Here is a 25682-nt window from a genome sequence, read left to right on the forward strand (position 1 = left end):
ATTGAAGCCTGGCTTGGAGAATTTTGAGCATTACTTTGCTAGCATGTGAGATGAGTGCAATTGTGTGGTAGTTTGAACATTCTTTGGTGTTGACTTTCTTTGGGGTTGGAGAAAACTGACCTTTTCCAGTCCTATAGATACTGCTGCCCTTTCCAAATTTGTTGTCATATTGAGTGCAGCACTTTCACAGCATCATCTTTTAGCATTTGAAATAGCTCAGCAGGAATTCCATCACCTCCACTAGCTTTGTTCATAGTAATGCTTCCTAAGGCCCACTTGAGTGCATACTCCAGGATGTCTGGTTCTAGGCATACCATCATGGTTATCTGGGTCATTAGCACCTTTTTCATGTAGTTCTCTGTGTATTCTTGCCACTTCTTCTTAATCTCTTCTGCTTCTGTAGGTCCTTGTTGATTCTGTCCTTTATTGTGCCCATCTTTGCATGAAAATATGCAATTTTCATGAAGAGATTGCTAGTCTTTCCCATTGTAATGTTTTCCTCTATTTCTTTGCATTGTTCACTTAAGATATTTTTTATCTCTCCTTGCTATTCTCTGGAACTCTGCATTCAGTTGGGTATATTCTTCCTTTCTCATTTTGCTTCTCTTCTTTTCTCACCTCTCTGTAAGGCCTCCTCAGACAGCCACTTTGCATTCTTCCATTACTTTTTCTTGAGGATGGTTTTGGTCACCACTATCTGTGTACCCAAATGTTACAAATCTCTGTCCATAGTTCTTCAAGGCACTCCATCTACTGGATCTAATCCCTTGAATCTATTTGTCACCTCCACTATATAAGGGATTTGATTTAGGTCATTCCCGAATGTAGTCATGTAGTCATGTATGGATATGAGAGTTGGACCATAAAGAAGACAGAACACCAAAGAATTGATGCTTTTGCATTGTGATACTAGAAAAGACTCTTGAGAGTCCCTTGGACAGCAAGGACATCAAACCAGACAATTCTAAAGGAAATCAACCCTGAATACTCATTGGAAGGACGGATGCTGAAGCTGAAGCTCTAATACTTTGGCCACCTTATGGAAAGAGCTGACTTATTGGAAAAGCCCCTGATGCTGGGAAATATTGAAGGCAGAAGGAGAAGAGGGCTACAGAGGATGAGATGGGTGGATGGTATGACTGATTCAGTGGACAGGAACTTGGACAACCTCTGGAAGACGTTAAGGGGATGGGGAGGCCTGGTGTGCTGCAGTCCATGTGGTTGCAGAGAGTTGCACATGACTTGGTGACTGAGCAACAACAACAGCAATACCTGAATGGCCTAGTGATTTTCCCTTCTTTCTTCAATTTAAACTTTAATTTTGCAATGAGGAGCTGATGATCTGAGCACAGTCACAGTCAGCTCCAGGTCTTGCTTTTGGTGAATGAATAGAGCTTCTCCATCTTCGGATGCCAAGAATATAGTCAATCTGATTTTGGTATTGACCATCTGGTGATGTCCATATGTGGAGTTTTATTGGACATAGTTTTAGTGGCCTCTTTTATTATTGGAAGAGAGTGTTTGCTATGACCAGTGTGTTCTCTTGCCAAAACTCTGTTAGCCTTTGCCCTGCTTCATTTTGCACTCCAAGGCCTAACTTGCTTGTCACTCCTGGTATCTCTTGACTTCCTACTTTTTCATTCCAGTCCCCTATAATGAAAAGGACATGTTTTTTTGGTGTTAGTTCTAGAAGATCTGGTAGATCTTCATAGAACCATTCAGCTTCTTTGGCATTAGTGGTTAGGGCATAGTCTTAGATTACTGTGATGTCACATGATTTGCCTTGGAAGTAAAACGAGATCATTCTGTTGTTTTTGAGGTTGCACCCAAGTCCTGCATTATGAACTTTGTTTTGTTGACCATGAGGGCTATTCAATTTCTTCTAAGGGATTCTTGCCCACAGTAGTAGATATAAAGGTCATCTGAATTAAATTTACCCATTCCCGTCCATTTTAGTTGACAGATTCCTAAGATGTTGTTCACTCTTGCCATCTCCTGTTTGACCTTATCCAATTTACCTTGATTCATAGATCTAACATTCCAAGTTCCTATGTGATACTGTTCTTTACAGAATGGGACTTTACTTTCACTACCAGACACATCCACATCTTAGTGTTATTTACACTTTGGCTCAGTCTCTTCATTCTTTCTGGAACTATTTCTCCTGTCTTCCCTAGTAGCCTATTGGACACCTATCCACCTATGGGGTGGGGGGGTTGTTGGGGGGGGGTCTCATCTTCCAGTGTTATCCTTTTCATGCTGTTTGCGGGGTTCTCCAGGCAAGAATGCTGAAGTAGTTTTCCATTCCTTCCTCCAGTAGACCACATTTTGTCAGAACTCTTCACCATGACCCATCTGTCTTGGGTGGCTCTGCACGGGGTGCCTCGTACCTTCACTGAGTTATACAAGGCTGTGATCCATGTGATTATCACATGGTTATTGGTTAGCTTTCTGTGATTGTGGTTTTCATTCTGGAGACTGTGGGATTATAGTTTTTGCTTCTTCTGTCTGCCCTCTGATGAATGAGAATAAGAGGCTTACACAAGCTTTCTGATTGGAGAGACTGGCTGTGAGGAAAACTGGGTCTTCCTCTGGTGGGCAGGGCATGCTCAGTAAATCTTTAATCCGATTGTCTACTGATGGGTGAGGCTTTGTTCTCTCCCTGTCACCATCTATGTTTATACTCATAATATTTATTTTGCTTGTTTTAGAAATTAATACAAAGGAAATCAAACTACATATATACTTCAGTTACTTAATTTCTGGAAGAGACCTGTTAAAATTTCCCTAATAGTGGATTCCTCAATTCATCTTTATCAGTTTTATTGTATATATTTAGAGTAGTGTTCCTCAGTTCAGTTCAGTCGCTCAGTTGTGTCCGACTCTTTGTGACCCCATGAATCACAGCACGCCAGGCCTCCCTGTCCATCACCATCTCCCGGAGTTCACTCAGACTCATGTCCATCGAGTCCGTGATGCCATCCAGCCATCCTAATCCTCTGTTGTCCCCTTCTCCCCCTCCCCCCAGTCCCTCCCAGCATCAGAGTCTTTTCCAATGAGTCAACTCTTCGCATGAGGTGCCCAGAGTACTGGAGTTCAGCTTCAGCATCATTCCCTCCAAAGAAATCCCAGGGCTGATCTCCTTCAGAATGGACTGGTTGGATCTCCTTGCAGTCCAAGGGACTCTCAAGAGTCTTCTCCAACACCACAGTTCAAAAGCATCAGTTCTTCGGGGCTCAGCCTTCTTCACAGTCCAACTCTCACATCCATACTTGACCACAGGAAAAACCATAGCCTTGACTAGACAGACCTTAGTCGGCAAAGTAATGTCCCTGCTTTTGAATATGCTATCTAGGTTGGTCATAACTTTTCTTCCAAGGAGTAAGTGTCTTTTAATTTCATGGCTGCAATCACCATCTGCGGTGATTCTGGAGCCCAAAAAAATAAAGTCTGACACTGTTTCCACTGTTTCCCCGTCTATTTCCCATGAAGTGATGGGACTGGATGCCATGATCTTCGTTTTCTGAATGTTGAGCTTTAAGCCAACTTTTTCACTCTCCTTTTTCACTTTCATCAAGAGGCCTTTTAGCTCCTCTTCACTTTCTGCCATAAGGGTGGTGTCATCTGCATATCTAAGGTTATTGAGATTTCTCCCGGCAATCTTGTTTCCAGCTTGTGCTTCTTCCAGACCAGCGTTTCTCATGATGTACTCTGCATAGAAGTTAAATAAGCAGGGTGACAATATACAGCCTTGATGTATACCAGTGCATAAAAATTTTCTGGTTTTTCTCTTCCTAATGAACATAGGCTTTGATCATTATCAAATGACCCTCTTAATGCTAATAATCTGTTTTACCCTAAAATATGTTAGCTCTAGAGTTCAAAGTGTTAGTCATTCAGCTATGTCTGACTCTTTGTGACCCCATGGACTGTAGCCCACCAGGCACCTCTTCCAAGGAATTCTTCAGCAAGAATACTATGATGGGTTACCATTTCCTTTTCCAGGGGATCTTCCCAACCCAGGGATGAACCCCCATCTCTTGCATTGCAGGCAGATTCTTTACCATCTGAGCCACCTACTTCAGCTATTTTGTGGCTGGTAAATTGCTTTGCATAAATCCTCCTATTTTTTAAATTTAATTTTCCTCATTTTTATGTTTTAGAGGTGTTTCCTATAAACAGTCTGTAACTAATTGTTCCACTTTAATTCAACTTTTATTCCTTTAAGATCATAAATTAATCTTGGAAGAGGAAGGAAAAAGGAACCTGGGCTTATTTGCCTCCCTGAAAGGGTTTTTTGGGGGGTTTTCATCAGGGGTGCCACTTTCACAGGCTAAATAGCTGCAGTGAGAGAATAGCAAAATCGAGTTCTCTTGAATCACTTAGCCCCTCTTCTGGGTTTGGAGCTAAGTTTTTTTAATATATTCTCCAATGTAAAATGTATCTTCATCAATGCCTTTTGAGACCACACACTTGTTGGTAAGTTTTTGGTGTGAACTTATATTTAGATACATGTTTTTATTAACCAATCATAATTCAATACAATTATTTGCACATCCTAAAAAATTTATGATCCTCCAAGAAAAGTTTTTTCTCCTTCATCTAAGTCCCCTTTTCCACTTTGCCAATACTTCTATTCCATTACAACTCTTACTCTAGTTTTTATTTTAAATTGCCTTCTCCCATAGTAAATGATTAATTCATTGAGAATAAAGACTCTATATTATTCATATTTGTATAGTTCAGGACTACTATTGTGCTTTTTATTGGACCTTACACATAGTAGAAAATTAATAAAATGTCTGTTGAAAAAATGAACATATGAATAAATAGCTAAACATTAGCTATCCTGTGATGGAATTTAAATATCACAACATTCTGACCTTTAGTCTGAACATTAAAACCTTAGAGTTCTAGAAGACCATTTTAGATATTAAGAGTTAGAAGTCACAGTATCAGTCAGGATTCTTTGATTGTAAATAATGAAAACTCAACTAAAATATGATTGTATATGAGAAATTTAGGAATTCAAACACAGCTATACCCAGACCCCCAAAGATATCCTAAAACCCAATCACTTCATTTATTCACTGGTTTCATTCTCAGATTCTCTCCCCTTCTTGGTTTCCTTCTGTTTAGGTTTACATCATCCTTAATGCTATTCTGTCTTCCCAGTTGTTCCACTGTAAGCCAAAAATTTCTTTAGTTGGACTAACTTGGGTTTCTGGCTCATTACTGAACCAACCACTGTTTCTAGGCATGTGGATTATGCTGATTTAGGTCCTTGTCACATATCCATCCTTAAATTTAGTCAAGGGTACAGATACCTCCCCTCAAACTACATGAGGAAAGACTGCTTCATTAAGCAAAATTGGAATGCTTTTGCCTGAAAAAAAGATGAATATATAGAACAGTATACGTTCATTTCAATAATCCATCTCTTCCTATTAAAATTAAGAAAGCTGAGCAAAACAGCTAGATTATTGCCTAAACTCATGCAGTTTCTTAAATAGTGCTTATGTACAAAATAAGTCTGTGATAATATATTACAGACTTTTAAGCTTGAACAGTTTTTCATTTTTTGATTGTGTTTAGAACACAGCAATTATAAACCAGGATATATCATGAAGGAAAGATTCTCATGCAGTCTATCATTCTGCTCCATTCCAAACCAAAAACCAGTCATGTAGGTAGATCTACTATTTGGCATAGTTATTGTTACAGCTAAAAATTAGATTAAACCTTTAATGGTTATAAGCTTACTAAAAGCAATAATACAAAATGTAGCTTTTAAAAGAGTTACTTAAAGATCTGGCTTATTGCCTAGTTAGAGGAACAGAACAAAACAAGAAAAATGTTGCCATGTTAAATAAGAGATATATAATATTTGACAAAATAGGAAGATTTTTGTTTTAGTTACTGGATGAATTGTTATTCAAAGAGCATTTGACTTTTAATAGCATGCATTTAGATGAACAAAAGATGTATTTTAATCTTAAAATTGATGACTGTGTTCAGATAGTTACTTTCTTCTGTAAATTGTTCTCTCTTTTTTACTAGCTTGTATCAAGAAAGGAAGTAAGTTGAAGAACATTTCATATAAATAATGTGCTCCAGACTTTGCTAGTCTCTAAACAGATGTTAAAGCACTATATATCTTCTCCATCTGTTTTCAGACTTTGTGGACACTCTATCATCCATCAGTATTTACTGTACTAGTATCAGATTAACAATTAGGCCTATTGCTTTAATTCTAGTACATTTTATTAAAAATGGTCCAGTTGAAGAGTGACATACTGAGCAGATTATATGAATATTAACATATTCTTTAAAAATAAGTTTATCAGATGTTTTCCAAGGTTTTGGATGACATGAAGTTTTTTGCTTATCTATCCTCTAAATCGTTTTGATAATTTCCCAATGAGAAATGAATGGTATCAAATATTATTGCACATCTGAGACTAATGCCTAATGAAAAAGTATTAACAGAGCTATAAATGTTACTTTGTGTCCTTTTATTGCTTTTACAGGGATTCATTGGAAACAGAGGGCCTTCTGGACCTCCTGGTCTCAAAGGAACTCAGGTATGGAGAAATTAAATATCCAGTCAACAATTCTTTAAATTCAGATTTTTCTTTTTTATTTTTTATGGGATTTTAGTTTTGGCTCAAAGAAAACTGCATTAGATGGACAATTTTTTACCATTGAGGATTTCAAGTTACTATTTTGTATTGGCAGTTATGGGATGGAATTTGGAATTATTTTAATGTTCTGAATTCACTAAGTGATTTATGAAGTGGTCTCTACAAAATGGCTGAAGAATCTGAGCCCATAATCTCCCTCATATGTACTAGAATTTACATTTACCATTTGTGTCTATTTTATATTTCTAACCCATAAATTATTTTTAATTGAATTATGGACTGAGTAAAATGTTTTTAAACAAATATGATATATGATTTAAGAGGTCTGTAAGTGTTCAGATGTGGTAAATATGAACTGTTTATTTAAAGATAAAAAAAATCAGTATGTTTAGCAAATATGCTAAACATAAAGAGAATCAATACATTTATTATTTTAATTTTCTTAGAGAATAAAGTATAAAAATTATTTGTTTTATGTTTCTCTGTTTTGTCTACCCATACAATATTTAATCCTTAGAAGAATGCACAAAATTTTATATTTTATGACATTATAGCTGATTTGATCTAAAAAATGTTGGATCTGCAAATTAGATAAAAGGAAACTCTAAACATTGAACTCCATTTGTATAGGATCTGATATATCTTCATCTCTAAGGCTTAAGAAAGAACTGAGACTCAAAAACATTTGTTGAATAATTAAGAATCAGAATGTGCCAAGAGCAAACAGATTCTGTACCAATAATTTTTTAATAAAACAATTTGTACTGAAATCCATCTATTTATGTCAGAGATATAGAGTCCAAGAAAGTCAAGTCTGTCCTCATTTCACAATCTGAGTGATTCCTAATGCTGATTTTTCCAATGCCCTAATCAATTTCACTCTTATCTACTCTCAATTTTCTATGTTTATCTTATATCATCTATCAATTTGAAAATAATCCAAAAGTACATATCCTTGTTAATGTGATATGAGGTTGTCAGACAAAAAATTTAAATGTTATGGGGTGACATAGTTCTAAAATATAAGAAAATCACAGTATTATTTTTATTACATTTCAGAAAGAGCTTCAGACTTCAGAATAAATGGAATAAGAGTTTACATTTTTAAATACTCATCTCATGAGGTCATGACATGTTCTGATGTTTGTTTAAGGGAGAAGAAGGACCAACTGGATCCTTTGGAGAACTGGGGCCAAGAGTAGGTACCACATAAATAATTTTCAAAGAACGCTTCTCTTAAAACAATGGTTTTGTGTTTTTTAATAACACCAAAATTTAAGTTTATAGCAAAGGGCAAAGATTAAAACAAACTATAGTGGTTTATGAAGTGGTCTCCATGGTCTATAGCCAAATAACTCCCTCAAATAAAATAGTACTTTAACTAAAGTTTTTCAAGGATATTTTAAATTATATTATGCCTACTACATATTTGTGACACCATGGACTAGGGCCCATCAGGCTCCTCTGTCCATGGGATTTCCCCAGCAAGAATATTAGAGTGGGTTGCTGTTTTCTTCTCCAGGGATCTTCCTAACCCAGGGATTGAGCCCTAGTCTCCTACATTGCAGTATTCTTTACCAACTGAGCTATCAGGGAAGCCCTACAACTAAAAATTCCCAGGGATATTTTAAATGATATTACACCTACTATATATTTACTTATTCCTTCAGTTCATCCAGTCTTATGGTCTTAGTAATTTGTGCAAGTTATTTATCAAGTTTCTCAAAATGTCATATGAACCTAAATACATTAACTGTTTAGTAATACTTTGGAAATTTCTGTTTTCTGAGTTTGTTAGTAAATTTATAGAAGGCAAATAAGATATTTCCTGGCCAACTATTTTTTCAGATAATATTGTGTGGTAATATATGAATTACTTGTTTTCATGTTCTAAAAATGAATTTTTTAAGAATTTGGGGATACATGATGAAAGTTTACAGTATCATAAAATAATTAAGGTATGTACAACACATATATTTTAAGAGTCATTATTAGTCTCACAGGAAATTATCTCTCATTTTTTTCTTGAGAAGATCATAATGTATGATGTTCATCATTGGTTGAGATATAATGATCTCCTTAATCAAATCTTGTGTAATCAGACATCAGTTATTTGATATTAGAAACCACGTCCTATAGATTACTCCAGGATATTGACTTTCTCTCCTCCAAGGATCTTATCCTCTTATATCCTTCAGCTACTTACTGCTATGGACAAACCCTTGACCTTATCATTCCAGTTATAGAAACCTCTTAATTTTTAATTTTAAACTTTTCATTCCCCAACCATAACCTCCTTTTTTTCTGTTGCATTCTCTCTTGTGACCCAATCCAACAGTCCCAATGGAAATTTCAGTTCATTGATTCTAATAATATTCCATACTCCTTATCTCCCTCATGATCACGCATCTCTTCTAAATTTTAGGGTGCCCTTTGGATTGATTTGTAGACTTCTCTTTTCTTTATACACTTACTGCCTGGATGAACTGGTCCATTCTTATGGATTTAAATGCCATCAAATGCTAGTGATTTCCAAAATTATATGTTTAGATCAGAACCTTCTGCCCCTTAACTCCGTAGCTGTATTAACTACCACAAGATCCCTCCCCTTAGAGGTCTAAGAAAACTATCAAATGGAAATGTCCAAAACTGAGCCTTTAATTTACCCTTCAAACTTGTTCTCCCACAGTCTACCTCATTTCATTTGTATCCATATAACTTTTACCACTGAGTATCCATATAACTTTTCCCTTTTAAAAAGTCTTTACTCTATTGCCACCTTCTCATTGAGGTCTTTTTTGTTAGTTTTACCAAAATTTTAAAGAAACTCCCACAACAGTTTATATCTCCTGTCCTTCTTAATTTGATGTTCTTCAAATTTGCCACTACCTAGTATACCGTGTATTTTACTTATTTTTTTAAAATTATGTCATCCTCCATAGAATGTAAGCTCTATAAAAATGAAAGTGAAAGCCACTCAGTCGTGTTCCACTCTTTGTGACTGTACAGTCCATGGAATTCTCCAGGCCAGAATACTGGAGTAGGTAGCCTTTCCCTTCTCCAGTGATCTTCTCAATCCAGGGATTGAACTCAGGTCTCCCATATTGTGGGCAGATTCTTTACCAGCTGAGCCCCCAGGGAAGCCCAGGAATACTGGAGTGGTAGCCTATCCCTTCTCCAGCAGATCTTCCTGACCCAGGAATCAAACTGGGGTCTCCTGCATTGCAGGCAGATTCTTTACCAACGAAGCTATCAGGGAAGCCCTAAAGGCAAGTATATTTACTGCATTCCTCAATCCTTAGTTCCTAGAACTGTGCATGGCAAGTAGACAGACATGGTAGAATGAATGGCTAAGTTTGATAAAATGCATTTATCAAGTAATTTTGAAGTGCTTCATCTCATAGGATACACTGAATTTCATAAATTAGCAAACTTTCTGAAAGAAGAAGGATTAAACATATCTTTTTTCCCCCTGTTCCCTTCTAAGGGAAAACCAGGTCCAAAGGGGTATGCCGGTGAACCAGGACCAGAAGGCTTGAAGGTAAAGCAACTGATTTTCTTACCAGTTACATAGTATAATTTACAAAAGATAAATTTGTGACTTCCAGAACAGTATAAAATGAACACATATCAAAGATTTTTATTCAACTCCATTAATTGAGGGAACCAGTTATATGTTAAAGCTGGTTCAAATAGCATTTGAAATACTGTATGTCTCTATATCTTTATCTGTATCTAGATATATGTCTGTAAATATCTATGACTATGACTTTGTGTATGTCTGTAATTAGATATGCATTTTAATAAAGAAATATTAAGATTTGTGGTTATATATAGAACAATAACGGGCTTCCCCAGTGGCCCAGTGGTAAAGAAACCACCTGCAAGGCAGGAGCAGCCGGAGATGCGGATTCGATCCCTGGGTAGGGAAGATTCCCTGGAGGAGAGCATGGCAACCCACTCAAGTATTCTTGCCTGAAGAATCCCATGGACAGAGGATTCTGGCAGGCTACAGTCCACAGGGTCGCAATGAGTCAGACACGACTGAAGCGACTTAGCATGCATGTGCATAGGATAATAAACTATAACTTTATTTCTTAAATCTGTTCCACTGGTAGAAATCTACAAGTTAAAAATCTATAATGTTTAAATCTACATTTAGAAAATGTGTCTGTGTATCTTCACTAAGTCTGGGTCCTTTAACTGAAAGTATACAGTGAGTCTAAGTACATACTCTGGATCATCATTGGGTATTTTTAAGATTTTATGACATTTAAAAAAATGTACTACCAACCAACTTTTTTGCTTTGTGTTGAAGTTTTGTGTGATTTTTAGTAACACCAACAAATATAAAGTAATGCAGTGGTTTTTCATGTATAGCATTAAGTAAGGTCTGAAAGAAACTAACTTATGAGAATTGGTGATCAGTACAAGTTTAAAATTTAATGAAAAATTGAATTGTATCACAGATTTATTGCTTAATTTCTTAAATCTGGAGTTCAGAGGTCATTATATTAAACTCTTCATTTTTATTATACTGGAGATTAAGGGGAAAACAACACTCTTTGAGGCCAATAATAAATATGAGCTAAAATGTTTTTTAGTGTGTCAGCATGTCTGGGATTTATCTATACCTGACTCTCAAGTTACCTAGAAAAACTCCCAGAAAATAGATGCATGGTATTTATAAATAGAAGTCTTAGTTCTCTTTTACTGTAATTAATCCCTGTACTACCAAGTAACTAGAAAATTCACCATGAGCTACCATCCAGTCAAACTGGCAGGAAACTAATCTCAGTCATTACTGACATCCTGCCTCCTCCCTAGAGTTACATCAGCATCTGGGTGGCATCCGTGTTACCTAGGAAGTGAAGGAAGTTCTTTACTGTTCAATCCTCATACTTGTCCCTGCAGTTTCTTCTTTGGAATATCATATAGCTATTTCCTAGACCTGGCACTCCCTTGGGGGAACCTGGAACTCTGGGGGAGATTGTTAAGAGCCACCACCTTTCACAGAACCCTAGGATCTCTGTTCTCTCCATAGGCCTGGAGGAATTATTCCTCTCTCTCTTTGCATCCTCAAAGACAGCTCACCTCCTACATTCAGGCTGTCTGAAAACTCAAGCAGGAATGTAGGTAATCTGCAAGCAACTTTTGCTTTCTGCCTGTTAACACAGACCTCCCTTAAGATTATGTATCACAAAGGGTTTATATCCCTAACTGGAATTTGAGAGGACCATTAAGAAGGAGTTTTTTTTTTAAATTATATCTATATATGAATACACATATAAATACACACATGTATATTGTGTATATAAATATAAAATCAAATCCTGCCACAAATTTTCTATAAAAACTGTCTAATGAACTATTTTTTTTCTAGTGGGATAATTAATTAATTAATTTTTAATTAATTTATTTTTTAATTGAAGGATAATTGCTTTATAGAATTTTGTTTTCTGTCAAACCTCAACATAAATCAGCCATAGGTATATATATGTGCATCCCCTCCCTCTTGAACCTCCTTCCCATCTCCCTCCCCCTCCCACCCTTATAGGTTGATACAGAGCTGTTGCTTGAGTTTTCTGAGACAAACAGCAAATTCCCATTGGCTATCTATTTTACATATGGTAATGTAAGTTTCCACATTACTTCTCCATACATGTCACCTTCTCCTCCCCTCTTCCTGTGTTCATAAGTCTGTTCTCTTTGTCTGTTTCTCCATTCAGTTCAGTCACTTAGCCCTGTCCGACTCTTGGCGACCCCATGAATCGCAGCACGCCAGGCCTCCCTGTCCATCACCAACTCCTGGAGTTCACTCAGACTCACGTCCATTGAGTCAGTGATGCCATCCAGCCATCTCATCCTCTGTCATCCTCTTCTCCTCCTGCCCCCAATCCCTCCCAGCATCAAAGTCTTTTCCAATGAGTCAACTCTTTGCATGAGGTGGCCAAAGTACTGGAGTTTCACCTTTAGCATCATTCCTTCCAAAGAAATCCCAGAGTTGATCTCCTTCAGAATGGACTGGTTGGATCTCCTTACAGTCCAAGGGGCTCTCAAGAGTCTTCTCCAACACCACAGTTCAAAAGCATCAATTCTTTGGCACTCAGCCTTCTTCACAGTCAAACTCTCACATCCATACATGACCACAGGAAAAACCATAGCCTTGACTAGACGGACCTTAGTGGGCAAAGTAATGTCTTTGCTTTTCAATCTGCTATTTAGGTTGGTCATAACTTTTCTTCCAAGGAGTAAGCGTCTTTTAATTTCATGGCTACAGTCACCATCTGCAGTGATTTTGGAGCCCCCAAAAATAAAGTCTGACACTGTTTCCACTGTTTCCCCATCTATTTCCCATGAAGTGATGGGACCAGATGCCACGATCTTCATTTTCTGAATGTTGAGCTTTAAGCCAATTTTTTCAGTCTCCTCTTTCACTTTCATCAAGAGACTTTTTAGTTCTTCTTCACTTTCTGCCGTAAGGGTAGTGTCATCTGCATATCTGAGGTTATTGATATTTCTCCCGGCAATCTTGATTCCAGCTTGTGTTTCTTCCAGTGCAGTGTTTCTCATGATGTACTCTGCATATAAGTTAAATGAGCAGGGTGACAATATACAGCCTTGATGTACTCCTTTTCCTATTTGGAACCAGTCTGTTGTTCCATGTCCAGTTCTAACTGTTGCTTCCTGACCTGCATACAAGTTTCTCAAGAGGCAGGTCAGGTGGTCTGGTATTCCCATCTCTTTCAGAATTTTCCACAGTTTATTGTGATCCACACAGTCAAAGGCTTTGGCATAGTCAAGAAAGCAGAAATAGATGTTTTTCTGGAACTCTCTTGCTTTTCCCATGGTCCAGCGGATGTTGGCAATTTGATCTCTGGTTCCTCTGCCTTTTCTAAAACCAGCTTGAACATCAGGAAGTTCACGGTTCAGGTATTGCTGAAGCCTGGCTTGGAGAATTTTGAGCATTACTTTACTAGCATGTGAGATGAGTGCAATTGTACGGTAGTTTGAGCATTCTTTGGCATTGCCTTTCTTTGGGATTGGAATGAAAACTGACCTTTTCCAGTCCTGTGGCCACTGCTGAGTTTTCCAAATTTGCTGGCATATTGAGTGCAGCACTTTCACAGCATAATCTTTCAGGATTTGAAATAGCTCTACTGGAATTCCATCACCTCCACTAGCTTTGTTCGTAGTGATGCTTTCTAAGGCCCACTTGACTTCACATTCCAGAATGTCTGGCTCTAGATGAATGATCACACCATCGTGATTATCCAGGTCATGAAGATCTTTTTTGTATAGTTCGTCTGTGTATTCTTTGCTGCCCTGCAAGTAAATTATTCTGTACCATCTTTCTAGATTCCATATATAAGCGTTAGTATATGATATTTATCTTTCCCTTTCTGACTTAACTTCACTCTGTATAATAGGGTCTAGGTTCATCCACCTCATTAGAACTGACTCAAATGCACACACATATACATACACACACATATATTGTGTATATAAATATAAAATCCTGCCACAAATTTTCTATAAAAGCCATCTAATGAACTCTTAAAAACTAGAATTTTCAACATACTACTACAATGCTTTATTCAATACTTTATTTATTTATACAATACTTTATTTATTTATACAATGCTTTATTTATTTGCTATTTATCTAAATGTATATGGAAATAGAAAAGCAAGTTTTTGTAGTCTTTGAAAGTTTATTTCAAACTGATTACCCATATGACTATTAGGTTTCAGTACTGAAAATCAGCACCATCCAATAGAGTATAAAATATGAATTACAGATGTAGAGCCACAATAAAAAGGTGAAAAGAAATAGGAGAGATTAATTTTAGTAATATATTTTGTGTAACCCAAGATATAAAAATATTATCATTTCAACATGTTATCAGTATTAGTTATTAATGACATTTTTGTACAAAGTCTTTGAAATACATTGTGTATATTATATTTACATCACACTTCAGTTTAGACCAGTTAATTTCAAGTGCTGAGTAGCTATATATCATGAGTAACTCCAATATTGTTTGGTGAGTTTAACTGTCCCACACTGCAAAATAATTATTACTTTTCAGATATCAGGTAGTAGTTTAATCTCCTTTCTCTGGTATAAATAAAATGTGCATTCTTATCAGATTAATTACACGTGGCTCCCAAAACTGCTTTTCACTAGTCTGTGCTTTTGTTCGGGCTTTGCTCATGCCATTCCCCACCACTGAAAGTGATCTTTTCTCATGACCAGTGTAAAAGTCATCCAGGGCCCAACTCATATAGTTTGAAATACAGTTATGAAATAGAGTTTCATAATTTATTATTTGAAGTGACTGCTGTTTGGATTTTTATCAATTTATTTTTAACTGGATGGTAATTGCTTACAATTTTGTATTGTATTTTTTGTATGAATCAGCCATAAATATGCTTACATCATTTATACATACATACATAAGTAGAAACCTCCCTCCCAGCCCCACCTGATCCCACTTCTCTAGATTATCACAGAGCACTGAGTTGAGCTGCCTGTGTCGTCAAGCAACTTCAGCTAGCTCTCTGTCTGACATATAGTAAGGTATATGCTTCAGTGCTCTCTCAATTCATCCCACCCTCTCCTTCCCCCACCGTGTCTACAAGTCTGATCTCTATGTCTGCATCTCTACTCTTGCCCTGTAAATAGGGTTCATCAGGACCATTTTTCTACATTCCATATATATGTGTTAATATACACTGTTTTTCTCTTTCTGACTTATTTCACTCTATAACAAGTTTTAGGTTTACCTGCCTCACTGGAACTGACTCAAATTTGTTCCTTTGTATGACTGAGTAGTATTCAATTGTATATATGTGTAATACCATAACTTGTTTATCCATTCATCTGTCAGTGGCTGAACATCTGGGTTGCTTCCATGTCCTAGCTATTGTAATTAGTGCTGCAGTGAATATTGGGGTATGTGTGTCTTTTTGAAATACAATTTTCTCAAGGCGTATTCTCAGTTGTGGGATTGCTGGATCATATGGTAATTTTGTTGCTAGTATTTTAAGGAATCTCCATACTCTTCTGCATAGTGGCTATATCAGTTTACATTTCCATCAACAGTGTAAGAGGGTTTTCTTTTCTCCATCATCTGTTTGTAGATTTTTTGATGGACGTAGATTTTTGTAGATTTTTTTGTAGATTTTTTGATGATGGCTGTTCTGATCAGCGTGAGATGATTTTGATTTGCATTTCTTTAATACTGAAAGATGTTGAGCATTTTTTCACAGGTTTTTTTCACATACAGGCCACCTGTATGTCTTCTTTGGAGAAATGTTTGTTTAGGTCTTCTGCCCATTTTTTTATCGGGTCATTTGTTTTTCTGATAAGGTAGTATGGTATATGTACTATATCTTAACACTGCCAGCAGGCTATGGGATAGCAAAACCATAATTAGACACATTGGTATTTCTGTGGTGAAATGTAGGGATGTTCAAATTAATCAAACTAACTTTCTCTAACTTGGGTCAGGCAAACGCATTGCTACCAAATAAACACAGGTTAGGTCAAGTTTGCCACCAAGTGTGTTGTGAAAAACTTTGGATTTTCAGAGCTTTACAGATGGCAGAATTGTGGTTAAAGTTATGAACACGTGTTACTTCTGCAGTGAAGCCAGCTCTAGCTGCACCCACCCACAGGGTGCTGCTCCTATGAACTCCTTTGCTACTTCCTGTGGGTTCTGTTCTGTTTGCTTGTTCTGCTCAGAGTCATGAGATACTTTATCTACTGAAGCAAAGAGGGTCCCTGTGGACAAGGGCTTGATTTTCACTCATGTTAATATCTTCTACAGCACCTACCACTCTACCTTTTATAGAGTATACCTCAGTAGATATTTTATTTTTTAAATTTTATTTGTAAAAGTATTTTAAAAGGGATTAAAATTCAGATATAGAAGAATGTAATTTGAGAAAACAGGTTACTAGTATTTGAATGAAAAGAGAGCAAAGACTGTATCCCACACAAATACTGTAACAGAGTTTTGATAAACTACATTAAAATGAAAACAGGAGCAATGTTGAGAGTATTCTTATTTGAAAATTAATGTTTTTTTCAACTTTATATTCTTTATTAACAGGGAGAAGTAGGAGATCAAGGAAACATTGGGAAGATTGGTGAAACAGTAAGCTTATTTTATGCTCTTATTTTCACGTTTTAAATCCTCTCATGAGCATTTTTAGGAATCATGTTAGCCATGATCTATGCTTATAAACTTCAGAATGCAAAATACTTATCCACTATAAATATAAAGTCATTTGTTACGTGGCAAATAAAACCTACTATACAAAAGAGAAATGAGGGAAAACACAGGTACTATTTTCATCCAATATAAATTACATTTGTGATCTCAGGAACCTTTTTGTTTCTAATATTGGGTCTTTACCTTTAGTTCTGATCATTTAAAGCTACATTTGATTGTAACATTTTTCATGATTAAAAAGCTACAAATTTTCAAGCCATTAAATATTATAATAGGTGGGAAATGTTTTTTTTATATTTGGAAGGTTGGCATTAACTGTGAGATAATTCAATGAAAGACATAATTTCTTTTCTCAAAAAGTTTAACTTGTTTAAATTAACATTATTGTAGAAGTAGGCAGCTCATGTTGTTTTTGAAACAGATATGTTAGGGGTAATTTTTTTTTTTTTTTTTTGCTATGGGAAAAGCCAACCATAATATTCTCTAAGAAATGAACCTACATAACATATAAAATGGTAAGTTAAATTAATAAGAGGCAAGTGAATTTATGTACAGTGTGCACTGGGTTGTCACAAAGAAAGTGATATTGTTTAATATCAATATTCATTTAGTAGGTTAGATGAGCAAATACAATGTTCTGTAACCTATCTTACAACTTAAAGATAAAATTGTCTAAAAAATTGTTTTGTAAGCTTAAATAATTAAATATCTTTTTTAGTCTGATAGTAAAACAACAATACATTTTGATACTCTTAATTTTTATCATGAATTATTATTAAAAATAAGGAGATGATCACTTAGTCTTAAAAGATCATTGTTATACCATTTAATCTTGAGCTGCTAGAAGGTGAATATTTTGTTCCCTTTTTTAACCAAAAAGGGAAATTTCAATGGAGTATTTATATCAATTCAATTATTTAAGGCACCTCATCAAAAATGGATGTGATTGGTATTTCCCTGTCATTCAGATTTTTAAAAATTCAATTTAAAGAAATGAAATTCTGCATTTCTGGGTGACAAATTGCATAAAAATATATAAACTAGAATTTATAGGCAAACTTAAAATACCAATGAAAGACATATTTTCTTCAAATAACATGTATCAGACTTCTAAGTTTTATTTAGTTTAAAATGTTGGGCTGGTTCCACATAGTATAGGAACCTATCACCAGTGCTATCCAAAAAGGAAATGGACACTCTTGGCAGGTGGTAGATTTCTGTTATTGGAGGGAAATTAACAATTATGGATTATTCACTATGTGCCAGGGATAATGCTAAGTGATATTTTATATTGTGGCATTCATTTAATTCTCAAACAATTTTTAAAGGCACATTTTGTTATTCTGATTTTTGAAATGAATAAACTGAAGCACAGTAAGTAATCTATTCAAAGTTGTGTAGCTTATCAGTAGCTGAACTAAGATTTAAACTCATAGCTCAAAATTCAAAGCTTTATACCTTGCTGGGGACTTTTTTCCCAGCTTTATTGAGGTTTAATTGACTAATGAAATTTAAGATATTTAAAGTGTATATAATGATTTGATATGCATATATGATGCAAAAAGATCCTCCCACTCCCATCAAGTTAACAAAGCTGGGGATATTTTAATGTTAGCTGAAAGCCACTTGGCCTAGATTTTATCGGGCAGTTTAGGCATCAAATAAGTTATGAAACAAAAAGACCTTTCCAACTTTGAGATTCCATCTTCTCATTAAGGATGGGAGATAAAGTGTTTTGAAAAACTTTAGTGGCTATATTGAATTAACATATAGGAGAAATATCAATAACCTCAGATATGCAGATGACACCAACCTTATGGCAGAAAGTGAAGAGAACTAAAGAGCCTCTTAATGGAAGTGAAAGAGGAGAGTAAAAAAGTTGGCTTAAAGCTCAACATTCAGAAAACGAAGATCATGGCATCTGGTCCCACTTCATGGGAAATAGATGGGGAAACAGTGGAAACAGTGTCAGACTTTATTTTTGGGGGCTCCAAAATCACTGCAGATGGTGACTGCAGCCATGAAATTAAAAGACGCTTACTCCTTGGAAGGAAAGTTATGACCAACCTAGACAGCATATTAAAAAGCAGAGATATTATTTTGCCAGCAAAGGTCCATCTAGTCAAAGCTATGGTTTTTCCAGTAGTCATGTATGGATGTGAGAGTTGGACTGTGAAGAAAGCTGAGTGCCAAAGAATTGATGCTTTTGAACTGTGATATTGGAGAAGACTCTTGAGAGTCCCTTGGACTGCAAGGAGATCCAACCAGTCCATTCTAAAGGAAATCAGTCCTGGGTGTTTATTGGAAGGACTGATGCTAATGCTGAAACTTCAGTGCTTTGGCCACCTCATGAGAAGAGTTGACTCATTGGAAAAGACTCTGATGCTGGGAGGGATTGGGGGCAGGAGGAGAAGGGGACGACAGAGGATGAGATGGCTGGATGGCATCACTGACTCGATGGACATGAGTATGAGTGAACTCCAGGAGTTGGTGATGGACAGGGAGGCCTGGCATGCTGCGATTCATGGGGTCACAAAGAGTCGGACACGACTGCGAGACTGAACTGAGCTGAACTGATATATAAAATACCTAAAGAACCATTTATGGTTCTTGGTAATCCCCAACTTTTTTTTTTGTATTAACTTCAAAATCTTAGAAATATAGTTCATCTAATCCAAAGTTCAGTAAAATTCTCAAGAGATGTGGGAAAATACAGTTGTACTTCACAATGTCAGTCTAGTAATTTGAGGATATCTAAGGAGAAGGCAGTGGCACCCCACTCCAGTACTCTTGCCTGGAAAATCCCATGGATGGAGGAGCCTGGCAGGCTGCAGTCCATGGGGTCACTAAGAGTCAGACATGACTGAACAACTTCACTTTCACTTTTCACTTTCATGCATTGGAGAAGGAAATGGCAATCCACTCCAGTGTTCTTGCCTGGAGAATCCCAGGGACGGGGGAGTCTGGTGGGCTGCCATCTATGGGGTCGCACAGAGTCGGACACGACTGAAGCAACTTAGCAGCAGCAGCAGCAAGGTTAGTTGTAATTGCATAGCTAATTACTTTTCCCAAACCTTCTGAATGGTCATTTAATTGGATCTCCTCCAGTTTTGTTTCTTTCTAGATTTATACAAATTAGAACCCAGTTTGTGATAGAGAGTGCCAAACAGAGTAGTCCCATCTATATTACATGTCTGTATATGTCTTACATTTATTTACTATAGGCAAAGAATTAATATCTATAGATACGCCCTAAATAAGTCTCTAATTTCAAAAGATACCTCCTTGTCCTCTGCATTCTAACTTTTTGTTATGAATAAATCTGGAATTATCTCACATTAATTGCTAGTTCTGTGTGTCTTTAACTCTCCAGGCTGGAAGTATTTGAAGAGCTACAAAAGGAAAGACAATATACTTTTTCAGTATTGGTCAAGAGAACAGAATTAAAATAGTATACAGTCCTTATAAGGGAACAGACATTATAAGACATAGGCGTTAAAAGGAACAAACTTTCTTTGTAGACAAGAATATTTTAATAGGATTTCTAACACTCAGATTCTTCCATAGAGTGATTCCACATCTCATTCTTAGATTTGAATGATTCAGCAGATATTTATATTCAGGAATATTTATTGAACAGTTGATCCTTGCCTTCATGAAATTTATAGTCCATTAGAGGTTAGACAGACATTAAAAATCATATCATAAAATTATATAATCATAACTATGATACATCCTATAGAGGAAAATTTTAAGGGACTGTGACAGTTGCCAAATTTAGATCTGGAGATGAGAGAACACTGTTCTGAGGAAATACCATATGATCTGTGACCGTAAAGAATGGTATGAGTTGGCTGTGGAAGAGTGGGGAGAAAACCTGTTCCTGGAATGTGCAATATAACATACTTCCCACACATATAATGCACTTAAAGCATTTAGCACAGAGCTGGTCACATAGTGAAAACATGATAAAATGTTAGCTGTAATGGTTGTGGTGGTGGTTATTCTTATATTTATGGTTCTATGTGGGAAAGCATTTAACTTTTAAGGAACTGAAGAAAGCCAGTGTGGATAGACTTGGTGAGCCAAAGAAAAAGCAATATTAGGTGGTAGCAGTGAGGGAGGCAGGAGCCAAGCACTCAGGGCTGTGTTTATTATTTTGGAATTGATCCTAAAGTAGATGGAAAATCACTGAAGTATTCTAAGTAAGCCAATGACATGATTTAATTTGTGTTAAGATCCCTCTGTAGCAATGGATGGGGAAGTTGGAGCTTGGTTGTGAGGAGCAGAAGTGTAAGAGGGTAACCATTTAGAAAGCTATTGCATTAGATTAATTGAAAAAGAACAATGATGGGCCAGATGATGGCAGTGGAGATAAGTGGATGTGTTTAAGATATATTTAAGGTGATATTTGGACAAAGGCTGCAGCAAAAAGGAATGATTCTGGTTAGTCTCCAGCATGTGATAGACTTTTGATAACTCAGCTAGTTATGATTCATCAGGAATATTCTGAAAGCATAGGAATTAGTATATATGATGTCTAAGAATAATTCCAGTCCTAAGAATCTATGACTCTCTTCTAAGAATTGTAATGTTTTCTATTCTTCCCTTACCTGCCAATTTGGCTTCTTTTCTCTGGCTGTCCTCCAGTTTCATTATGTCTTTCTGGAGTTGAAACAAATAGAACTAAAACTAAACATTTTAGTCAGTGGCTCTACAACCTTCTTCAGGAGTGGGATAACTTCTTATTTTTTCTTTATTATTGATGATACTATGTGGGCATTTTTCAAAAACAGGAAACTAGTTTGTCTTTGGAAAATGATCAGCAGTCACTCTCAAGATCTTTTTCTAGTCTGTTATTTTAAAGATAGAATTTGGAATTTTTTTCATAAAGTAACCTTGATTACATTAAATTTACATGCCATTTTTCTGCTCACTTGAAGAGCTTGTCGTGGTTGTCCTATAGGCTGACCACAGACTCTCTTTATATGTCTTAAAATCCAACTATTTGATTTCACCTCATTTACTCTTTAATTTATTGATTTTAGTAATATTTCATAAGCAATCTACTGTGTCCTCTATGTTTTTTTGCCTGTCCTCTAGTGTGGTAGTGTTTAATAGTAAATGACTGATGAACAGAAAGGAAGAGAAAAGGCCATGGATAATCCTCAAAAGCAATTTCTCATTCTAAAACCTTTAGAGTCATAGAACTTCTGGTGGCTGATTCTAAGGTGAATTATAACTAATTCATTCAAGTCCAAGTAGAGGTGGAGTCAGAGGAAGACATGAAAAGAAATCTAATATTTGAAGGCCAATTATCTCATTTAATCTTAAAACAATCCTTGTAAGATAAATCTTTTTGCCATTCTTTAAGTGAGGAAACTGAAATTTTTGAAGTCATCTGATATGTTTCACTTCATACAGCTAATAAGCAAATGTGAATTTTCTAATTCCAGTTCTAAGGTTCTTTTCTCTGTGTCAAGCAATCATCAGTTTGTCCTATTTTCATTTTTTTTGTATTCCCCAAATTACATCTATTTATATTTATATGCATAGGTATTTATAATCTTTTAAAAATTATTTTTTCATATTAGCAATAATTTTATTTATTTATTATTTGTTGTTTTAATATAAATTTATTTATTTTAATTGGAGGCTAATTACTTTACAATATTGTATTGGTTTTGCCATACATCAACATGAATCTGCCACGGGTATACATGTTCCCTATCCTGAACATCCATCCCACCTCCCTCCCTGTACCATCCCTCTGCTGCTGCTGCTGCTAAGTGACTTCAGTTGTGTCCGACTCTGTGCGACCCCATAGACAGCAGCCCACCAGGTTCCCCCATCCCTGGGATTCTCCAGGCAAGAACACTGGAGTGGGTTGCCATTTCCTTCTCCACTGGGTCATCCCAATGCACCAGCCCCAAGCATCCTGTATCCTGTATCGAACCTGGACTGGCGATTCATTTCTTATATGATATTATACAGGTTTCAATGCCATTCTCCCAAATCATCTCACCCTCTTCCTCTCCCACAAAGTCCAAAATACTGTTCTATACCTCTGTGTCTCTTTTGCTGTCTTGCATACAGGTTATCGTTACCATCTTTCTAAACTCCATATATATGTGTTAGTATACTGTATTGGTGTTTTTCTTTCTGGCTTACTTCACTGTGTATAATAGGCTCCAGTTTCATCCGCCTCATTAGAATTGATTCAAATGTATTCTTTTTAATGGCTGAGTAATACTCCATTGTGTATATGTACCACCGCTTTCTTATCCATTCGTCTGCTGACGGACATCTAGGTTGGTTCCATGTCCTGGCTATTATAAACAGTGCTGCAATGAACATTGGGGTACACATGTCCCTTTCAATTCTGGTTTCCTCGGTGTGTATGCCCAGCAGTGGGATTGCTGGGTCATAAGGCAGTTCTATTTCCAGTTTTTTAAGGAATCTCCACACTGTTCTCCATAGTGGCTGTACTAGTTTGCATTCCCACCGACAGTGTAAGAGGGTTCCCTTTTCTCCACACCCTCTCCAGCATTTATTGCTTGTAGACTTTTGGATCGCAGCCATTCTGATTGGCGTGAAATGGTACCTCATTGTGGTTTTGATTTGCATTTCTCTGATAATGAGTGATGTTGAGCATCTTTTCATGCGTTTGTCTGTATGTCTTCTTTGGAGAAATGTCTGTTTAGTTCTTTGGCCCATTTTTTGATTAGGTCGTTTACTTTTCTGGAATTGAGCTGCAGGAGTTGCTTGTATATTTTTGAGATTAGTTGTTTGTCAGTTGCTTCATTTGCTATTATTTTCTCCCATTCCAAAGGCTGTCTTTTCACCTTGCTTATAGTTTCCTTTGTTGTGCAGAAGCTTTTAATTTTAATTAGATCCCATTTGTTTGTTTTTGCTTTTATTTCCATGACTCTGGGAGGTGGGTCTTAGAGGATCCTGCTGTGATTTATGTTGGAGAGTGTTTTGCCTATGTTCTCCTCTAGGAGTTTTATAGTTTCTGGTCTTATGTTTAAATCTTTAATCCATTTTGAGTTTATTTTTGTGTATGGTTTTAGAAAGTGTTCTAGTTTCATTTTTCTACAAGTGGTTGACCAGTTTTTCCAGCACCACTTGTTAAAGAGATTGTCTTTTCTCCATTGTATATTCTTGCCTCCTTTATCAAAGATAAGGTGTCCATAGGTGTGTGGATTTATCTCTGGGCTTTCTATTTTTTTCCATTGATCTATATTTCTGTCTTTGTGCTAGTACCATACTGTCTTGATGACTGTGGCTTTGTAGTAGAGCCTGACGTCAGGCAGGTTGATTCCTCCAGTTCCATTCTTCTTTCTCAATATTGCTTTGGCTATTCGAGGTTTTTAATGGAACCTCAAAGTGCATCCCTTATGAATCAGTGGTTAGAAAAGCTTAGACAAGGACAAAATAAAATTTTACTATGTAATCTGATAGTTCAAGCTGGCAAATAAAGTATTATCAAATACTATTGGTTTCTGAGAAGTACTGAAATGTAATTTAATGTATTTACAATGGAATTATTAAAGATCTGAAGGATCTGGAAGAAAATATTTTAGAAGTCCTCAACACAAAATCTCATTTGATATGGTAGTTAGTTTTTCTGCTTTCTGGTAGCATTACTGTAAAATTATTATCAGAGTTAATACAAGTTGATTTTACTTAATGAGTTCCATTCTTTCTTTCATTAAGAAGAAAATGGTAGCTTTAAATGGACACAGTGTGTTCTCAGTCGTGCCTTTGCAACCCTATGGACTGAACATACTTAAATCATAAAAAACGACTCATATTTCCCTGAGGAAAAGTGCCATAGCTGATGGCACAATTTAGTCAAGAAAGAACAAAGTAAAATTCTATTATTTAATAATTGCCCTTCTGTAGGGCCTCTGTAAACGCAATGTGTTTATCTTAAAAAAATGTCATCTGTTCCCTTCTGCTTTCAAGCCACACATACCTGTAGCACAAGTGCAAACCTGTGTATATCTCCTGCATCACAGGGCATGGTAATTTTTCTCAGAGAATGGAAAATTATATGTAATATCTATCCATGATACATCCCATCGCAAGAAGGATGATTACCTGAATATGACAAAAAATAGCTACAATTTATTCAAAATTTATGATTTGCCATATATTATACCTTTTAATCCTTATAAGACCCTGGGAAATAATTATTCTTTTTTGTAGAAAAGAAAACTTTTATTTCGGAGAAGTTAAACTTGTCCAAGGCCAGATAGCAAAGTAGCAGACCTGAGATTACAAAGAAGTGATGACTAACTTCTCCACATCATCCTGCCTCCTCAAGGTGAAGATTCTAATTGGCTTTCTAATGAATACATCCTATTATTACAGTTTGAAGCTGAAAAGTATGGGGTACCAAGAACCATATTGTGACTTGACTAGTGTCTCAAAGACATGGATGTGTTAAAAATTTTTATGACTTAGGATCATTTATTTGACATTTATCATCTTGGAAATGTTTTAATAGCATCACTTACTCAAGTGAATTAATTTCACTATACCATTAAGTCTGTGAAAGTGTAGAAAAGTAGAAAAAAGTTTAAGTCAGTGAAATTAAAAGAGAAGAAACATGAAAGAGTATGGATATATTAGTGGATATGAACAGAGAAGATATAGAAAGTCACAATTTCAGATCAATTGAAGGGAGGTGAATGAAAATAAACACTTCTACTAACCCTACCATTCTCTGAAAACCAGGTGCAGGTAACTCCAAGTTAAACTGTTACTTTAGAAATGAGATGTCAATA

General features: G+C 36.1%; 1 protein-coding gene across 2 annotated transcripts in view; it reads left to right on the plus strand.

Moving 5' to 3' along the window:
* COL24A1 (collagen type XXIV alpha 1 chain) overlaps positions 1 to 25682 on the plus strand; it is a 392623-nt gene that overhangs the window by 181016 nt on the left and 185925 nt on the right. For both annotated transcript variants that reach the window (XM_040232413.1, XM_040232414.1), the window contains exons 22-25: positions 6531 to 6584; positions 7798 to 7842; positions 10132 to 10185; positions 16765 to 16809. In XM_040232413.1, the coding sequence (XP_040088347.1) occupies positions 6531 to 6584; positions 7798 to 7842; positions 10132 to 10185; positions 16765 to 16809 (198 nt within the window). The remainder of the gene's footprint in view (positions 1 to 6530; positions 6585 to 7797; positions 7843 to 10131; positions 10186 to 16764; positions 16810 to 25682) is intronic.

This window comes from Oryx dammah, unplaced genomic scaffold (assembly GCF_014754425.2).
Source record: "Oryx dammah isolate SB20612 unplaced genomic scaffold, SCBI_Odam_1.1 HiC_scaffold_28, whole genome shotgun sequence".
Lineage (NCBI taxonomy): Eukaryota > Metazoa > Chordata > Mammalia > Artiodactyla > Bovidae > Oryx > Oryx dammah.